The sequence below is a fragment of the Triticum aestivum genome, chromosome 6D (genome assembly GCF_018294505.1).
Source record: "Triticum aestivum cultivar Chinese Spring chromosome 6D, IWGSC CS RefSeq v2.1, whole genome shotgun sequence".
NCBI lineage: Eukaryota > Viridiplantae > Streptophyta > Magnoliopsida > Poales > Poaceae > Triticum > Triticum aestivum.
In genome coordinates, this window is record NC_057811.1 from 274,951,824 (window position 1) to 274,973,218 (window position 21,395).

At 45.2% G+C, this 21,395-nt stretch overlaps 1 protein-coding gene across 1 annotated transcript; it reads right to left on the reverse strand.

Annotated features, from left to right (window-relative positions):
* Window positions 1-319: 319 nt before the first annotated feature.
* LOC123144629 (eukaryotic translation initiation factor 4B3) lies at window positions 320-5,466 on the reverse strand. Its single transcript, XM_044563832.1, has 2 exons — window positions 4,082-5,466; window positions 320-718 (listed from the first exon to the last, which is right to left on the reverse strand). The coding sequence occupies exons 1-2, from the start codon at window positions 5,299-5,301 to the stop codon at window positions 685-687; spliced, it is 1,254 nt and encodes a 417-aa protein (XP_044419767.1). The 5' UTR covers window positions 5,302-5,466; the 3' UTR covers window positions 320-684.
* Window positions 5,467-21,395: the final 15,929 nt, after the last annotated feature.

The window sequence follows — 21,395 nt, forward strand, 5'->3', positions numbered from 1 at the left end:
GGCACCCTCGCGCCAATGCGCGATCCCAATTTAGTAAATATGATCATACAAGTACTGCACATGTTTCTATTGCTTTTGTGCGCATAGATCTGTTTAGCTAAGAAAAAAAAGTACCCTAAAAACTTTTAAGTTCAGGACAGTCACATAGTACACTAGGGGCAAAATGGTCTATTTACCTCACACTGAACACCGTAAGTGACAAAAATAGACTGGAATGTCAAAGTTTGAGTGTCAAATTAGGAAGAAAAAATTGTTTTGGGCCAAAGAGAGGGATTTTAAGAAAAGACCAAATAAATTGTGAGGCCCTTAAGAGCTGTCATGAACGTCCCACAAACACAAATTCCATACCAAAAATCTCGACACCATGTGACGATTATCATGTGCCCAAACAGTGATGAGAAAATAAACAGATGACTCTTGTTACAACTCTTGCCGCACATGAGTAACAAAAATAATAAGGCTAGTTAATACTCCCTCCGTTCTTAAATATTTGTCTTTCTAGTCATTTCAAATGGGCACAACATACGGATGTATGTAGACATATTTTAGAGTGTAGATTCACTCATCTTGCTCCATATGTAGTCATTTGTTGAAATCTCTAGAAAAACAAATATTTGGGAACGGAGGGAGTATATTAAGTAGACTCGAATTGTGAAGCGTCTTCATAACATGTGAGGCCATACATTAATTTGCAGGCGCAGCTCCTGTAGCCTCTGATCTGCATTTGCAAAACCAATCTTTCATCCATTAGAGATTATCCCAGATACAGCACCAACAAAATACTGGCACAAAAATAGAAGACCGTCATAAGATGCTAACGATGCTTGCTATTCGAATAAGCTGCAACAAGATCTCAAACGGAAGAAAATAACATCACCGTCACCTTATAACATACTCCCTCCGAGCTTACACAAAATTAGTAAGCTATGAAGGCCATCTCCAATGGACGTACGCTAATTTAGATGCACTCGCACTTACAATGCTAAGCACGTTATCATAGGCAAACTGCTGGTGTGGCAGCCACAACGTTGGGATGAAAAAAAATCCCTATGACTAATTAAATACATATATAGAACCCAATGCATAAAATACACAAGAAACACACAGGCGCCAGGCGCAAAATTGAACACCAGGCTTAGGGTGGAAATAAATTCTACACTAGCAAAACTACGGGGATTATTTCCCCTAGCAACAATCTTAAGCATCCCATTGGAGATGGCCGAAGTGATCAGAAGAGACGTGAGCACATTTGTCCATTCACAGCCTAGGACGTTCACACAAAGATTTAAATCGCGGGCGAAATCTGCGCTATCACGTTTCTCAAACTGCCCCGCGATTTGCATGGCTCGGTAAAACACCGGAGATCGCGACGCTATCGCGGGCGATTGTGCCATTCCTTCCTTAACCGTCGCGGCAAAAATCTCAGCCGCAATTCTCCTTCACCCGCGATTTTAATCTATGCGTTCATACATCCCAATCCCACAAAACAAGAAAATTATACTGATAAAGCTCAACATAACCAAGAAACCAGGCTCAACATAACCAACAAACTAACAAGGTATTGCGATGTAAACAACTTTACACTATACAGTAGCATATCAAAGATTAATCTTCTCTTTTTTCTCAAAAAAATAAATAAATAATCATAACCCCTGCCAACAGGACTGTTGTTGAATTATAGTTCAGACAAGATTGGTATATACTCCCTCCGTTCCTAAATACTTGTCTTTCTAGGCATTTCAAATGACTATCACATACGGATGTATGTAGACATATTTTAGAGTGTAGATTCACTCATTTTACTCCGTATGTAGTCATTTGTTGAAATGCCTAGAAAGACAAGTATTTAGGAACGGAGGGAGTATATCTGAGGTGACAAGCTTAACATCGCTTGAAAATTATTTCTAGTGAGTTATCATAGTATAGCCATAAGCCTATACTATTGGACAAAACAAGCATGCTGGACTGGCCAGATCTTGTCACAAGTTATCTTTACCATCACATCCCCTAATATACACAGTTGTCATAAATGTTAACTACAATGATCAAAACAGTGGATGCGATCATTTAACCAATGACCACTGCATTGACAGGTGTTCAAATTGACCATGTCATCTCTATTTATACGTACTAAATAAAAGCACACGAAATAGCAGTCACCTCCAACAAGCGACCAAAGGAGGGTTAGGTGGATTGTGTAATTGGTTGACTGGAATAGCAAGGAAGTCTCCTGGAGAGGCAAACAAACACATCGCTCGAATAATTCTGAAGATAACAAGCCAGACAATGACATAGCTAGCATAAGTCCGTTTAGAACAAGGATACAGGGTACATGCCCAGTAGTGACAGCTAGTTGCAAGAACTGTGTCAGTGCACTGCAAGAACATGCTGGAGAAAATAACTGTACACATTGATTTTGTACAGTTTCGTAACCATGATTTTCTTAGCAACAGAACTCAAAAGTGTTATTCTGGTCCACAATGATGCCATGCATGCTGCCCGAGCATTGGAGTGGTATATTTTGAACTGCAAAAACGCCTTATATATTGGGACAGAGGTATCTAGACACTTCCAAGTCCTGAGAAATGCAAGTTTGGCCTAAATTGGGTACATTTGTTTTCCCTCTTTTTTGCGTATTGGGTGTATTTGTTCTAACAAAACACAGCCAGCATATGCTGCTAGAATTAAGGATACCAATCATTATTCCATTTAAACTATAGAGGGTATATGCCCTGTAGTGACAGCTAGTTGCAAGAACCATGCCAGTGCACTGTACTCCAGGAGAAGAGTACATGTTGGAGAAATAACTGTAGACAATGATCTTGAAAAAGTTTCATCAGCAAGATTGTCTTAGCAACAAAAACCACAAGCATTATTCTGACCCACTATTCGTGCCATGCATGCTGTCCGGGAATTGGAATGGTCGTATATGGCACCTTTAATGATACTACCTAGACATTTCCTTGAGATATGAAGTTTAGTTGAAAATGGGTAACTTTATTATGGCATATTTATACTGAAGGGCCAGTATATAATTGAAGAATTTCCACAGCTTTTCACAGTTGGTTTGGTTCCATGATACTATAACTGAATTGGCAGATGCCAACACCTACAACTCTTAAGCTCAAACAACACAGGGTTGCTAAAAAATAGAATGCTAAATATTATTAGATAGCCTTCTGTCTTGTTATCAAATTGGCGATGCCAAATGATACTTATTTGTCTTTGGCAAGAGGCTGAATTTCAAAGGCCCATGCGTTAATCATGATTCAATGATTTGGACTTACTGTTAAAAATATCTGCCAATTAATCCCTGCTCGGTTGGTCACCAAGATTAACAGATTTATCAGCCGAAGAATTGGCCGATTCGCCTACTAATCCCCTACTCTCCAGCTTACCAAGAAGTTACCAGTTAATGATTTCCTGAACATTATTTTTTTTCAGTAGTTTATATATGGAGGGATCAATCAATGACAAAAGGTGTGTATGTTAGTGCAGCAAAAGCAAATGAAAACAGGGACACTTCTAGTTCAACCAATGCTACCATAGAAGCATATTTTAACTACAAAATAAATTTGCATCACATGATCACAACATAGATTTCAGACTGATTATACACAATTGTGTCACAACATGTGTCAAGCTAAAGACATGCAGAAGAAAAACATCTGCAATTTGTGATTTAGGCCAAGGGAAGAAAAACATCTGCAATTTTGTGATTTAGGCCAAGGAACTATTTCTGGGCAGGGATATAGGAAGGTACTGATACTCTGTACCACAGCATTACTCTAAACATTTCTCATTTTAAGGAAAAAAAATCAACCTATCATGATGTTCAAATGAACCACGCACATCATGTTGCTATCATGGGCACCTTACAAGCTGATGAATAGGCAGCAAATAGCAGCATTTGTTTTTTTAGCGTACACCTCTAGAAAATAAAGTGCAATAACAGGACCAATCAATTCAGGAATAAAACATAAAATTCCCATAACAAAAAACTAAACACTAGAACATGACATGATCAACCATGGAAAGGCAATTTAATCAATGTTTAGAGGGATGAGATCAGTTATCAGACCCTTGTTCAGATAGTACTTCAGCCTCAACTGCAGGTTTCTTCCACACTCTGTCAGTACTCCTCTCCAGCACTTCGCCGTTCTCGTTCTCCTCGCCTTGGACTGGGGAACCCCTCCTCCCAGAGGACCTAACCTCAGTTGGTGCTTCACGCACCATCAGGGCCTCAAGCTTCTCATCAATTTTCCTCCAATCTTCCCCCTTCCCAGCAAGCACTTCCTCCCGTGGGCGGGCTGCCCCATACGGATTCCACGATCTGACTTTTGGTTGAATCACTAGCTTCTCCTCCCGTTCATACACCTCCTTCGTCAAGTTCTCCACCTTTGCGGCAAGCACTTCCTCACGTGGGCGTGCAGCCCCAAATGGGTTGCAAGACCAGCTTTTGGGCTGAAACTCTCGTTTATCTTCCTCTACACCCTCATCCTTCTCCCCGTCAGTTACAACGGCAACCGGTAAAGTTCGCTTCTGCAAAACAAGACGCGGCCGAGCACTGCTACTACCACCACCACTGCTTACCTCCTCTCTTTTCCTTGCCCAAGAATCAGCATCTGGACAACCATCCCTATTGAAACCCCAAACTGACCCACCCCTTCGGCCATCCGAAGGTGCGGGCGGGGGAGCAGAGTAGCTCTTGTTGGAGACCCAGCTCGTGGAATCGTCAGCGCGTCCCTGCGACTCGCTACCAAACGCGCTGCTACGCTCCCTCCGCTCCATGGGCAGAGAGGGCGCCGTCTTCTTGGTGGACACCCAGTCGTTGACGTCATCAGCACGCGACGAAATCGAATCACCACCAAACCCTCCCATCCGCTCCCTCCTCTCCATCGGCTTCTTCACACCCCAATCATCCGCTTCGTCGGCGCGGGACGGGCCGTAGTCCTCCGTGCCAGATCCGCCACGTCGCGGCTCGTCGGAGCCGCGAGACACGTTGCCCCAGCGTGCCCCGCCGAGCTCCTCCTCAGTGCGCTCGCGGGGGCCGGTGGGGAGGCTTAGCAGCATGTCCGGGGTGGGACCACGGGAGGAGGAGGGGACGAACTTGGCGCTGTTGAACGAGGCGAGGGAGACTGGCTGGACCTTCTTCTTCTTGGGGACCTTGGTGGTGGCGGCGGTGGCGAGGTCGGGGAAGTCGGAGGCTGGGACGGGGGGCGGCGGCGGGGGGAGGTCGTCCTGCTCCTCGGCGGCGAGGGCCCATGAGCCGGGCTTGGCCCAGGCGGAGGCGACGGCCATGTCGTTGGGTGTTCTGCGGCGCGCTTGGCTGTTGGTGTGCGTGCGGTGCGGTGCGTTGGGTGATTCGCGGATTATAGGATGATGAGAGGCCAGTGAAGGCAGAGGAGGCTAGGGTTTTATCGGACGGACGCGGGTCTCGTTGTCGTGGGCTGATGAGGCCTGGAGAAAATAACGCATCGGCGGCTCCAGCAGTCCAGCGTAAGGAGATTCCGTTCCGGTTTTGTCGGGCGCCGGCGCCCGTAAGGAGTTTCGGCGCCTACGTGCTTCCTTCGTGGGCTGCATTGTACGAAGCCCACTCTTTCTTTCTAGCTGTTTCGTTGTGTTCGCTGGCTCGTGCGTGTACGCTCCTTTTGGTTGCCTAGCTATTTCGCTGGTGTTACTAAAAAAAAAAAGCTATTTCGCTGGTTCGTGCATGTTCGCTTGTTCTTTTGACTGTTTCTTTCTGTTTTTTTCGAAAACTTTCAATCTATTCATCTTCAATTATGCCAATACAACGAACACCAGAAATAATAAAAATTACATCCAGGTCCATAGACCACCTAGCAACGACTATAAGCACTGAAGCGAGCCGAAGGCGCGCCGCCGTCATCGCCCCTCCCTTGCCGGGCCCGGGCAAAACTTGTTGTAGTAGACAGTCGGGAAGTCGTCGTGCTAAGGCCCCATAGGACCAGCGCAGCAGAACAGCAACCCCCGCCGATAAAGAGTAGTGTAGATCGGAAGGATCCAAACTGAAGAAACACAAACGTAGACAAACTACGACCAAATCCGAGCAAATCCACCAAGGATAGATCCGCCGGAGACATACCTTCACACGCCCACCGACGATACTAGACACACCACCGGAACGGGGGCTAGGCGGGGAAGACCTTATTCCATTTACAGGGAGTCGCCGTCGTCTCGTCTTACTGAGTAGGACACAAACCCTAACAAAACCTGAAGAAACATCTAAAAACGGAGCCCTCCCACCGGCAAGGGCCAGGATCCACCGCGCCGCCATGGCCCTATGGCCACCGAAGACGAGGCAGATCGGCAGCGGCGCACTGTTTCTTTCTGTTCACTCGTAGTAGTCTCTATCTCTACTTCTATAATGAAGGAGTCCATAGGTACTTCCTCCGTCCGATGAAAAATGTACGTTTGACTTTAAAATTTGTCCACAAAAGAGTGTACTTCTATCTTTTCAATGCATTTGAAAGTAGGAAAAATATTTTTCTCACATCACATGGTAATCAAAACCAATAATATTGTACGCATATTCTCCTTAATTTCTACATGCACTTAGCTCATTGGAGGTTGGGTAATTAAAAAGGAGAAATGGTGGCTTGCATATTTCCAATGCATTTTTTACTCCACTCCATAATTTGTCCTACAATGTTTATGGCCCTGTTTGTTTGGGCTGCGGCTGAACGAGAAGCGGCTGGAGCTGCTAGAAGCTGAGAAGTGGGCTGGAGCTGGTAGAAGCTGAGAAGACCAAAAACTTGTTTGGTAACTATTTTAGGACGGCTGGTGAGGCTGTAGCTGGTGGTGAATGTCTATAATGCCCCTGGATGCTGACGACGTTATTTAAACTCTGATTTGATATGATTTATTTGATTATGATGTATATTACCTCAAATAACATGTTTAACATCTAATTTAGCCAGAAAAATGTTTTGATATTATAGTTAATTTGCAATATTGACAATATTAGCAATACATGGGTGCATATATACAGATACTAGTGTCCACTGCATACATACACATACAAGTGTGCCATTGAAAATAAAATTCATGCTGCACATGCACATGCTGCACAAATATACATAGGGTGTGTCAATGATGCTACAAGGAAACCGATAATTTCACTAGAAGTTGATCGATGATGCGGCAAGGAGACCTATAATGATGCGACAATAAAGTTCACCAGAAATTATATTAATCAAGATCTATTATCTGTACCCATCTATGTACATTACAACAAGTATATACAACCTTACATGCATCGACAAACATACATCCAGAAGGAGCTGCTATGATGCATCCAACGACCAACAAAGAACAGATCGAGGAAGAACTCAACGGTGACCGACAGGGGAGAGTTGGGGAAGAGCGACGAGGGCGTGGCCCGTTGGGGCGGTCGTGGGCGGCGGGGAGCCGCCATGGGAGAGTGCGTGATCGTCGACGGCTAGAGGGGCGTTGGATCCGGCCGGCGGTGTAGTTCGAGATGGCGGCGGCGCTCGGTCGCGAGGGGCGGGGAGGAGGGTGGGAGCGAGCTCCGCGAACGGGGACGGGTCGGGGATGTAACACCCCGGATGTAACTTTTCATATTTGTAACTCCAACTCTTGCCATTTTCGGCTATGTGTTATGATATTCCCTCCGTGGTTGGGTTTTGTTTTTCGTTTTGCATTTTGTTCATGTCATGCATCTCATATCATGTCATCATGTGCATCGCATTTGCATGCGTGTTCGTTTCATGCATCCGAGCATTTTCCCCGTTGTCCGTTTTGCAATCGGGCACTCCCACATGCACCGGCGCACCCCTCTTGTTTCTTTTCGTGAGCGGGTGTTAAACGTTCTCGGAATGGACCGAGGTTTGCCAAGTGGCCTTGGTACACTACCGGTAGACCACCTGTCAAGTTTCGTTCCATTTGGAGGTCGTTTGATGCTCCAACGGTTAACCGGGTAACCGCAAAGTCCTTTTGTGTGTTGCAGCAAAAAAACCCTCCTAACAGCCCAAAACCCCTCTAAGTCCCCTCCATGCTCTCGGCCGTTCGATCACGATCGTGTGGGCGAAAACCGCACTCCATTTGGAGTCTCCTAGCTCCCTCTAGCTATAAATAGGTGATCCCCCCGAAATTTTTCGCAGATCAAACCCTAGTCTCTTCCACCCCGCGCCGCCGGACACGTCCGGTCCGGCCGGACGAAAGTCGCCGCCGCCCGCAGCCAATCGGGAGCCGCCACGTGGCCCCTGCGCCGCCGCCGGCCCGCGAGCCCGCGTCTGGCCCGCGGAGCCCAATCGCCGCCCGACCGCGCCCGAGGCTTCCCCGCCCCGCGCGGGGCTCCTTCCGCCGCCATCGCCGCCTCGTCGCCGGCGCCGCCCGAGGCCGCCGTCCGCCGCCGCCCGCTGCCTCCCTCCTCCACCGGCGACCGCGCCCCGAGCTCCTCCGCCGAAGCCCGCAGCCGCCGCCTCCTCCGACCTCCCGCCGGCGCCGCGCCCCGAACTCCGGCGCCCTCCTCTTCCCCTCGATCTCCGGCGAGTAGCAGCCCCGGCGAGCCTCGGATCCGCGCCATATCTCGATCTGGACGAGAGGGTTGACTTCCCTCCCCCCTCCGAATTTCTCTAAGTCCCGTATAATTTACATTATATGCTCCTGTTCATCGTATCATATCTCCATGCATACTGCTCCGTTTCGTGCGTGTGATATATGGAAATGTTTGTCTCGAGATGCTCTTCATTTTGTTCCTTTATGCCATGTTCATTTGAGTCCATCTTGATGCCCAAATCTCTGGAATGCTATATGATGTTTACTGCTGTTACTTATCAGAACTTGGTGTTTTGTTATTTTTGTTGCATTTAATGTGTGCATCTTATGAGTAGGAGTTCTACATGTGTTTTGATCTATACCATGCAATCTTTACAGAGGTGTATGCCATGTATTTTTGTGATCTATGTGGTGACTAGCACAAGCATGCAAACTAGGCTTCGTGATGTTTCTGTTTCCAGGGACTTAGAATTTTGTAAAGTCTGTGACTGCTGTTATTTTGTTGCCATGTATCCATATGACTACAGAGAGATCCATGCTCCTTTTGATGATGTTCAGTAAGGATGTTTTGTAGATATAGTTGTGCTCTATCCATACATGCCCCTGTTTGCAATTATGGTGTGCCCTAGCATGTCTTAATCTTGCTCTACTTTTGCTACAAAATGTTCCTGGCAGATTGTTTACATGTTATTCAATTTTGCCAAGGTTGTTGTAGTTGATACATATATGCTATGAACTTTCTCTTGCCATGGTTTGCTTCATAGACATGCCATCTTGCTGTAGGTATGCTTTTTTTGTCATGCATTGCTTTGTGGTGAGTGGATCAAGCTCACCAAGATGCCTTCATAATGCTGTTACTGCCATGCTCTGTTTTCTGCTAAGTCTGGAACTTGTTAACGAAACTTGCTATGTTTACATGGGTGCCATCATATCTTCTGATCCTTTTTGGCTCATGGTCAGTAAGGGACTTTTGTTCAATGCATTCAGTCGATTCATGCCATGCCTTGTTTTGCTGTGTTAAGTTCCTGTAGCATGTTTATTGCTTGCTCTGAACATGGCTACCTGATGCTGTTTCAGCCATGTCCAGTAATTTCACTAAGTCTGTGATCCTGTTATCTTTTGCACTTTTTCCATGCTTGTTTGAACCTGTTATGGTGTGATCTAGCCGTAGCTCAGTGTTCAGCTTTTGTCAAGTATCTCCTGTAGATTACTTTCATATACTTTTTTACTATGTTGGGGTGCTATAGCATAGTTACTTGATGTATTCTAAGTGCTATCATGATGTTAATCGCAGAATCGTGTCATTCTTGTTTTGCTTGCCATTTGCAAACTGTGCATCCGTTTCCGGTGATCTTTATATCGATTTCGACCGAAATCATCTCATCTTTCCAGTGGCATACTTGGTTCGCCAAGTTACTGCCTTGTTCATCCTTTTTCTTCTGGAGCACGCATACGCATCGCATATCATATCTCGCATATCATGCATGTTTTGCATCATGTTGCTTGTGCATTTTCCGTGATTGATTGTGGTTCCATTGCTTGTGTTCTTGCTGTGGGTAGAGTCGGGAGACGAGTTCGTGAACGAGGAACCTGTTGAGTACGCTTTCGAGGATCAAGCTTTCGACAACTCTGAGAACCTTGCAGGCAAGATGACCATACCCTCGAAATCACTTCTATCTTTGCTTTGCTAGTTGTTCGTTCTATTGCCATGCTGCGCTACCTACCACTTGCTATATCATGCCTCCCATATTGCCATGTCAAGCCTCTAACCATCCTTTCCTAGCAAACCATTGTTTGGCTAAGTTACCGCTTTTGCTCAGCCCTTCTTATAGCGTTGCTAGTTGCAGGTGAAGTTGAAGTTGGTTCCATGTTGGAACATGGATATTTTGGAATATCACAATATCTCTTATTTAATTAATGCATCTATATATTTGGTAAATGGTGGAAGGCTCGGCCTTATGCCTGGTGTTTTGTTCCACTCTTGCCGCCCTAGTTTCTGTCATACCGGTATTATGTTCCTTGAGTTTGCGTTCCTTACGCGGTTGGGTGATTTATGGGACCCCCTTGACAGTTCACCTTGAATAAAACTCTTCCAGCAAGGCCCAACCTTGGTTTTACCATTTGCCACCTAAGCCTTTTCCCTTGGGTTTTCGCGAGCCCGAGGGTCACCTTTATTTTAAACCCCCGGACCAGTGCTCCTTCGAGTGCTGGCCCAAACTGGGCGATGTCTGGCACCCCCTGGGCAACCAGGGTCTATGCCAACCCGACGTCTTGCCCATCCGGTGTGCCCTGAGAACGAGATATGTGCAGCTCCTATCGGGATTTGTCGGCACATTCGGGTGGCTTTGCTGGTCTTGTTTTACCATTGCCGAAATGTCTTGTAAACCGGGATTCCGAGACTGATCGGGTCTTCCTGGGAGAAGGTTTATCCTTCGTTGACCGTGAGAGTTTATAATGGGCTAAGTTGGGCACCCCTGTAGGGTATTATCTTTCGAAAGCCGTGCCCGCGGTTATGAGGCAGATTGGAATTTGTTAATGTCCGATTGTAGAGAACTTGTCACTTGACTTAATTAAAATACATCAACTGTGTGTGTAGCCGTGATGGTCTCTTCTCGGCGGAGTCCGGGAAGTGAACACGGTTTGAGTTATGCATGAACGTAAGTAGTTTCAGGATCACTTCTTGATCATTCTAGCTTCGCGACCGTTGCGTTGCTTCTCTTCTCGCTCTCATTTGCGTATGTTAGCCACCATATATGCTTAGTGCTTGCTGCAGCTCCACCTCATTACACCATCCATTCCTAAAAGCTTAAATAGTCTTGATCTCGCGGGTGTGAGATTGCTGAGTCCTCATGACTCACAGATTCTACCAAAACAGTTGCAGGTGCCGACGATGCCAGTGCAGATGATGCAACCGAGCTCAAGCGGGAGTTCGACGAGGAACGTGGTCGTTACTATGTTTCTTTTCCTGATGATCAGTAGTGGAGCCCAGTTGGAACGATCGGGGATCGAGCAATTGGGGTTATCTTATTTTCATTTGGATTTGACCGTAGTCGGTCTATGTGTGGATTTTGGATGATGTATGAATTATATTCATGTATTGTGTGAAGTGGCGACTGTAAGCCAACTCTCGTTATCCCATTCTTGTTCATTACATGGGATTGTGTGAAGATGACCCTTCTTGCGACAAAACCACAATGCGGTTATGCCTCTAAGTCGTGCCTCGACACGTGGGAGATATAGCCGCATCGTGGGCGTTACAGGGGAGGCGGGGTGGCCAGCTCCGGCCGGCGAGCTCCGTCGGGCGGAGAGGCCGGAGATCGGTGATCGCTGTGTGACCTACCCTGGCCTCTGCTTTCTCTCGAGCAGAATGGGGGAATGGGGTGGGGGTGGGATCCGAGGGAATTTTCTGAAGGGGCGCCTCGTATATATATGAATGGCATTTTCGCTGTAATTACTAGGAAGTAGAAGGGTAGGGTTTTGCGGGAGGGTGAGAAGCCGGTGGGGGCGGGGAAAGCTCGTCCGGAGGAGCTTTTGCTTCACAGTGTATTTTGGATCGTGGCTTCTATCAAGTCAAGGCCCAGATTTTTGCTGTTTGGCTGGGCTTGTGCTTTTAGGAGCCTAGAAGCTGTATAAGCTAAAGCTCAAGCCCAAACAAATAGGGTCTATATATACACTTTTCACCGGACGGAGGGAGTAGTTTGGTTGGTTCGCACGTACTCATTGATACGAAAATAGTTTGGAAACCGAGTGTCGAATCAATTAACAAATCAAGCCATTAATGTAATTAATTACTTAATTGCTAACTATGGGTGCAAGTAATTTGGTATAGTAAGGATTTTTCACACGGAATCAACTTTAAAACCGAGCCATTAATGCAATTAATTCATTAGACATATATTTTAATTAGCCTTGTTGATAATTGGAAGTACTCCCTCCATTTATTTATATAAGGCCACTATAAAATATAAATTTTGCATCTGCTCCCTCTGTCCGGTAAAGAATGTACATCTAGCTTCAAAATTTGTCCACAAAAGAGTGTACTTCTATCATCCCAATGCACTTTAAAGTAAAAAAATACTTCTCTCTCATCACACGGTAATCAAGACCAATAGCAATCTACACATGGTCCTCTTAATTTCTACATGCACTTAGCTCATTGGGGGTTGGGTAATTAAAGAGGAGAGAGATGGTGGCTTGCACCTTTCTAATGCATTTTTTACTTAACTTCATAATTTGTCCTAAAATTTCTAAAAGTACACTCTTCATCGGACGGAGGGGGGGGGGGGTTGGTAGCTTCTCATCACCGGTTTATTTTTGTCTCATTTTTTACGCCTCACATCTCATCACCCCCTGCCACTAATTTTCTCTCTCCCGTTAAAAATCTAAATCCCATTAAAGGGGGAGATACGGTTTCGTGCTTACTTTGGTAGGTGCTGAGTTAGAAATAATAGGTAAATAAGGACTCAGGAATCATACCATACATCTGAGATCAGCTCCCTAAAAGAGAGACAAAATATTTTTCTCAATAACCTTTAAAAAATTAGATATTCCTCAATAACTAATGGCTAATACTGTATTATGCCATTGATTATTAACATTAGCTCTATTATTAATTGACAATCACAAGTTTCCTAACAATTTTTTTTCTTATGGGCATACACATCTGCGCGCCCCTGCGGAGGGACGCCGTGCGCGACACCATGGAGGACACCGTGTCCGGGCCTAACGCCGATGCAATGCTCGAGAATGCCATGGCGGGAGCATGGCGACGAGGACGACCGTGGAGGAAGGCGGGTCATCGGACCGCCACATACATGTGTTTGTGGACACGATCATATTATATTTCTTGTCAGTCATACAGATAGCCATCCAGGATATATTCTCAAATCAAGTGTACCATTCAAATGTCAAGAAATTCGAAGTAGGGATTTTTTTCAATTAGCCAGATAATTAATTGATTTAATTGGCAGTTAATTAGGCATGCATCGAGTTGGCTAGACAGTTAATCGCGTTGAATCATTTTGAAATCACACATGGAGAAGGACAGGCTCTCAGCATCGTGAGCACCATAGACAACAACCACCATATGCGCTCGCGACATGGGCAACCAAGCGTTCACCAAGCTGCATGACGACCGTGCTCTGCAGTATGTCCACACGCTGACGGTTGCTGAAACTTTCGCGGGCGAGGACAACAAGACACTACAATGGCCAGGTGGTTCATTCCGTAGTAGAAAGAAAGAGTGTTCCAACAATAAGAAGGGAAAAGAATTAAAGCGCCCAAATGATCCATTGTGTTGGAGAAGAAAAGAATGTTCCAGAAAATAAAGCGAAAAAGAAAGGAAGAGTATTCTATAAAAAAGTAGGATCGAGAACTAAAACTAGTGTGGAAGGAGGAAGAAGAAGATGAGACGTCACTGACGAACACACTGATGTTGACGTGGTGTTGGTTGGTGGTAACAAAGGTTGATGAAGAGGCTAGGAATGAAAGATGTAGGGAAGGACGAGGAAGAGAAGAACGAAGTACTTCTAGCAATGAATGTTGTGTGGGCTAGAGGTGGAGCTTATGGAAGACGAGAAATATGTGCACGTTGTCACTTGCTTTACAAGTCGGTCTTAATCTGCAAAGTTGAATGAACCTTTGAGAATTATCTCTATAGTTACTAGATGATACCCGCACGTTGCTGCGGGACTTCGTAGCAAATGTTTTGGGTAACACCCACGTCAAAAGATGATAACACTTGAAACCAATTAATGATGGATTTGACTTTCATGCAATGAAATGTGTAGTCATTGGTGGTATAAATATATAATATTATAGAACCATACACTACTGCAGGATGCTGCTAACACGACACTATGATCAGAGACCCTTTGAGAAACTGTGTGCGATGCAATAATCGCAAACGGTGCTGTATGAAAACCGCCAGAAATGATGCAAAACATTTGCGATGAATGATACATCAAACATAGTTCAGATTATAGTTGCATGTGCGATGAGGGGCATATGGTTGATCTGTACGAACTGTTTGCGATGAGACAGAACAACAGAAACGGGCAGCCAGATCAAGGTGTGTGCGATATACGGCATACAGTTCACTCCGATGAACCGTTTGCGATGAGTGAGGTGAACACAAACGATTCGGCGTAACAAGATGTGTGTGATACCCGGCAAACAGGTCGGTAATCAGAATTGTGTGCGATTATTATAGACATCCCATACGGTCTTTTTTTGTGAATTGTGTGCTCGTCAGGGCACACAGTTCAACAAACGAACCTGTTGGCGATAATGTAGAAGATCTCTGTTGAATACATATTACTAACCGTCTGCGATGAGATTGACAGGATAAACAGAGATATATACAGTCTGCTTAATTTAGTCCTTCTTCTCGTTGTTCTTGTTGGATGGCCCCGCGACATCGTCTTGGCGAGGACGCTTCTTGCCGCTGACCGTTGGCTTTTCATCGCCGCCGCCATCGTCATCGTCGTTGCTGTCATCGTCGTCCTCCTCCTCGTTCGACCATTCCTCCTCCTCATCATCGTCATCCTCTTCTTCGTCCTCCACCGGCTCCTCGTCCGTTTGGTTGTCGTCTGACGACTCCGAAGGCGGCGTGCCTTCCATGAACCGGATATAATCGAGGTCTGGGCTCGACGCCGGACTCATTGAAGATGAGCGGGATGATTCCGATGTTGACCTATCTGTTGGGGAACGTAGCAGAAATTCAAAATTTTCTACGCATCACCAAGATCAATCTATGGAGTAACTAGCAACGAGATAGAGGGGAGTGCATCTTCATACCCTTGAAGATCGCGATGCGGAAGCGTTGCAAGAATGCGGTCGGTGGAGTCGTACACGAAGCGATTCAGATCGCGGCCGAATCCGATCTAAGCACCGAACAACGGTGCCTCCGCGTTCAACACACGTGCAGCCCGGTGACGTCTCCCGCGCCTTGATCCAACAAGGGAGAGGGAGAGGTTGGGGAAGACTCCGTCCAGCAGCAGCACGGCGGCGTGGTGGTGGTGGAGGAGCGTGGCACTCCAGCAGGGCTTCGCCAAGCACTGCGAGAGACGAGGAGGGAGAGGGGTAGGGCTGCGCCAAGAGTGAGAGACTCGTGTCTATGGCAGCCCCAAAACCCCCACTATATATAGGGGAAGGGGAGGGGAAGCGCCCCCATCTAGGGTTCCCCCCCTAGGGGTGGCGGCCAGCCCTAGATGCATCTGAGGGGGCGGCCAGAGGGGGAGAGAGGGGGGCGCACCCTAGGTGGGCCTTAGGCCCATCTGAGCCTAGGGTTTTCCCCCTTCCCCCTTCCCTGCGCCTTGGGCCTCTTGTCGGAGGCGCACCAGCCCACCTAGGGGCTGGTCCCTTCCCACACTTGGCCCACGCAGGCATCTGGGGTTGGTGGCCCTCCCGGTGGACCCCCGGAACCCTCCGGTGGTCCCGGTACATTACCGGTGACGCCCGAAACTCTTCCGGTGGCCAAAACCTCACTTCTTATATATTATTCTTTACCTCCGGACCATTCCGGAACTCCTCGTGACGTCCGAGATCTCATCCGGGACTCCGAACAACATTCGGTAACCACGTATATCTATTCCCTATAACCCTAGCGTCATCGAACCTTAAGTGTGTAGACCCTGCGGGTTTGGGAACCATGCAGACATGACCGAGACGTTCTCCGGCCAATAACCAACAACGAGATCTGGATACCCATGTTGGCTCCCACATGTTCCACGATGATCTCATCGGGTGAACCACGATGTCGGGGATTCAATCAATCCCGTATACAATTCCCTTTGTCTATCGGTATGTTACTTGCCCGAGATTCGATCGTCGGTATCCCAATACCTCGTTCAATCTCGTTACCGGCAAGTCTCTTTACTCGTTCCGTAACGCATGATCCCATGGCTAACTCCTTAGTCACATTGAGCTCATTATGATGATGCATTACTGAGTGGGCCCAGAGATACCTCTCCGTCATACGGAGTGACAAATCCCAGTCTCGATTCGTGCCAACCCAACAGACACTTTCGGAGATACCAGTAGTGCACCTTTATAGTCACCCAGTTACGTTGTGACGTTTGATACACCCAAAGCATTCCTACAGTATCCGGGAGTTGCACAATCTCATGGTCTAAGGAAATGATACTTGACATTAGAAAAGCTCTTAGCAAACGAACTACACGATCTTGTGCTATGCTTAGGATTGGGTCTTGTCCATCACATCATTCTCCTAATGATGTGATCCCGTTATCAATGACAACCAATGTCCATGGTCAGGAAACCATAACCATCTATTGATCAACGAGCTAGTCAACTAGAGGCTTACTAGGGACATGTTGTGGTCTATGTATTCACACATGTATTACGGTTTCCAGTTAATACAATTATAGCATGAACAATAGACAATTATCATGAACAAGGAAATACAATAATAACCATTTTATTATTGCCTCTAGGGCATATTTCCAACAGTCTCCCACTTGCACTAGAGTCAATAATCTAGTTCACATCACTATGTGATTGTAATGAATCCAACACCCATGGGGTTTGTTCATATCTCGCTTGTGAGAGAGGTTATTAGTCAACGGGTCTGAACCTTTCAGATCCGTGTGTGCTTTACAAATCTCTATGTCATCTTGTAGATGCAGCTACCACGCGCTACTTGGAGCTATTCCAAATAACTGCTCTACTATACGAATCCGGTTTACTACTCAGAGTCATCCGGATTAGTGTCAAAGTTTGCATCGACGTAACCCTTTACGACGAACTCTTTTACCACCTCCATAATCGAGAAAATTCCTTAGTCCACTAGTTACTAAGGATAAGTTCGACCGCTGTCATGTGATCCATTCCTGGATCACTATTGTACCCCTTGACTAACTCATGGCAAGGCACACTTCAGGTGCGGTACACAGCATAGCATACTGTAGAGCCTACGTCTAAAGCATAGGGGACGACCTTCGTCCTTTCTCTCTCTTCTGCCGTGGTCAGGTCTTGAGTCTTACTCAATACTCACACCTTGTAACACAGCCAAGAACTCCTTCTTTGCTGATCTATTTTGAACTCCTTCAAAATCTTGTCACGGTATGTATTCATTTGAAAGTACTATTAAGCGTTTTTGATCTATCCTTATAGATCTTGATGCTCAATGTTCAAGTAGCTTAATCCAGGTTTTCCATTGAAAAACACTTTTCAAATAACCCTGTATGCTTTCCAGAAATTCTACATCATTTCTGATCAACAATATGTTAACAACATATACTCATCAAAAATTCTATAGTGCTCCCACTCACTTCTTTGGAAATACAAGTTTCTCATAAACTTTGTAAAAACCCAAAATCTTTGATCATCTCATCAAAGCGTACATTCCAACTCCGAGATGCTTACTCCAGTCCTTAGAAGGATTGCTGGAGCTTTGCATACTTGTTAGCATCTTTCAGGATTGACAAAACCTTCTGGTTGTATCACATACAACCTTTCCTCAAGAAAATCGTCGAGGAAACAATGTTTTTGACATCCTATCTGCAAGATTTCATAAATAATGCAGTAACTGCTAATATAATTCCAACAGACTCTTAGCATCGCTACGAGTGAGAAAATCTCATCGTAGTCAACTCCTTGAACTTGTCGGAAAACATCTTAACGACAAGTCGAGCTTTCTTAATGGTGACACTTACCATCATTGTCTGTCTTCCTTTTAAAATCCATCTGCACCCAACAGCCTTACGACCATCAAGTAGTTCTTCCAAAGTCTATACTTTGTTTTTATACATGGATCCTCTCTCGGATTTTATGGCCTCGAGCCATTCATCGGAATCTGGGCCCACCATCGCTTCTCCATAGCTTGTAGGTTCATTGTTGTCTAGCAACATGACTTCCAAGACAGGATTACGTACCACTCTGAAGTAGTACACATCCTTGTCGTCCTACGAGGTTTGGTAGTGACTTGATCCGAAGTTTCATGATCACTATCATAAGCTTCCACTTCAATTGGTGTAGGTGCCACAGGAACAACTTCTTGTGCCCTGCTACACACTAGTTGAAGTGACGGTTCAATAACCTCATCAAGTCTCCACTATCCTCCCACTCAATTCTTTCGAGAGAAACTTTTCCTCCAGAAAGGACCCGTTTCTAGAAACAATCACTTTTGCTTCTAGATCTGAAATAGGAGGTATACCCAACTGTTTTGGGTATTCTATGAAGATGCATTTATCCGCTTTGGGTTCGAGCTTATCAGCCTGAAATTTTTTCACATAAGCGTCGCAGCCCCAAACTTTTAATAAACGACAGCTTAGGTTTCTCTAAACCATATTTCATACGGTGTCATCTCAACGGAATTACGTGGTGCCCTATTAAAGTGAATGCGGTTGTCTCTAATGCCTAACCCATAAACGATAGTGGTAATTCGATAAGAGACATCATGGTATGCACCATATCCAATAGGGTGCATTTATGATGTTCGGACACACCATCACACTATGGTGTTCCAGGCGGTATTAGTTGTGAAACAATTTCCACAATGTCTTAATTGTGTACCAAACTCGTAACTCAGATATTCATCTCTCACGACGATCTTCTACTTCACTCTGAAATTACTTCAGACTTGTATTTCATCAAGTAAATATACTTAGAATCTACTCAAATCATCTGTGAAGTAAGAGCATAATGATATTCACTGCGTGCCTCAGCACTCATTGGATTGCACACATCAAATGTATTACTTCCAACAAGTTGCTCTTTTGTTCCATCTCACTGAAAACAAGGCCTTTCAGTCATCTTGCCCATGTGGTATGATTTGCATGTCTCAAGTGATTCAACATTAAGTGAGTCCAAACAATCCATCTGTATGGAGTTTCTTCATGCATATCTACCAATAGACATGGTTCGCATGTCTCAATCTTTTCAAAAACGAGTGAGTCCAAAGATCCATCAACATGGAGCTTCTTCATGCGTTCTATACCAATATGACTCAAATGGCAGTGCCACAAGTATGTGGTACTATCATTACTATTTTATATCTTTTGGCATGAACATGTGTATCACTACGATCGAGATTCAATAAACCATTCATTTTAGGTGCAATACCATTGAAGGTATTATTCAAATAAACAGAGTAACCATTATTCTCCTTAAATGAATAATCGTATTGCGATAAACATAATCCAATCATGTCTATGCTCAACGCAAACACCAAATAACAATTATTTAGGTTTAATACCAATCCCGATGGTAGAGGGAGCGTACGATGTTTGATTACATCAACCTTGGAAACACTTCCAACACATATCGTCATCTCACCTTTAGCTAGTCTCCGTTTATTCCGTTGCCTTTTATTTCGAGTTACTAACACTTAGCAACCGAACCGGTATCTAATACCCTGGTGCTACTAGGAGTACTAGTAAAGTACACATTAATATAATGTATATCCAATATACTTCTGTCGACCTTGCTTGCCTACCAAGTATCTAGGGTAGTTCTGCTTCAGTGACCGTTCCCCTTATTACAGAAGCACTTAGTCTCGGGTTTGGGTTCAACCTTGGGCTTCTTCACCAGAGCAGCAACTGATTTGCCGTTTCATGAAGTATCCCTTCTTGCCCGTGCCCTTCTTGAAACTAGTGATTTTACTAACCATCAACAATTGATGCTCCTACTTGATTTCTACTTTCGCGGTGTCAAACATCGCGAATAGCTCAAGGATCATCATATCTATCCCTGATATGTTATATTTCATCATGAAGCTCTAATAGCTTGGTGGAAGTGACTATGGAGAACCATCACTATCTCATCTGGAAGATTAACTCCCACTCGATTCAAGCGATTGTAGTACTCAGACAATCTGAGCACATGCTCAACGATTGAGCTTTTCTCCCTTAGTTTGCAGGCTTAAGAAACTTGTCAGAGGTCTCATACCTCTTGACGTGGGCACTAGTCTGAAATCCCAATTTCAGTCTTTGGAACATCTCATATGTTCTGCGACGTTTCAAAAACGTCTTCGGTGCCTCAATTCTAAACCGTTTAACATTACACACTGAACTATCACGTAGTCATCAAAACGTGCATGTCAGATGTTCGCAACATCCACAAACGACGCTCGAGGTTCAGCACACTGAGTGGTGCATTAAGGACAAAAGCCTTCTGTGCAGCAATGAGGACAATCCTCAGTTTACGGACCCAGTCCGCATAATTGCTACTATCAACTTTCAACTAAATTTTCTCTAGGAACATATCTTAGTAGAACTAAAGCGTAAGCTACGACATAATTTGCAAAGACCTTTTGACTATGTTCATGATAATTAAGTTCATCTGATTATTTAATGAACTCCCACTAAGATAGACATCCCTCTAGTCATCTAAGTGATACATGATTCGAGTCAACTAGGCCATGTCAGATCATCACGTGAGACGGACTAGTCATCATCGGTGAACATCTCCATGTTGATCGTATCTACTATACGACTCATGTTCGACCTTTCGGTCTCTTGTGTTCCGAGGCCATGTCTGTACATGCTAGGCTCGTCAAGTCAACCTAAGTGTTTCGCATGTGTAAATCTGGCTTACACCCGTTGGATGCGAACGTTAGAATCTATCACACCCGATCATCATGTGGTGCTTCGAAACAACGAACCTTCGCAACGGTGCACAGTTAGGGGGAACACATCTCTTGAAATTTTAGTGAGGGATCATCTTATTTATGCTACCATCGTTCTAAGCAAATAAGATGTAAACATGACAAACATCACATGCAAATCATAAAGTGACATGATATGGCCAATATCATCTTGCGCCTTTTGATCTCCATCTTCGAGGCGCGGCATGATCACCTTCGTCACCGGCATGACACCATGATCTCCATC

Bases quoted from the DNA above. Each gene is read 5' to 3' on its own strand.
- LOC123144629 (XM_044563832.1), bottom strand. From the start codon at position 5,301: ATGGCCGTCGCCTCCGCCTGGGCCAAGCCCGGCTCATGGGCCCTCGCC. The intron at 719-4,081 runs GTCTGATAACTG...TTGCAAATGCAG, and splicing joins GAAGTACTATCTGAACAAGG to ATCAGAGGCTACAGGAGCTG.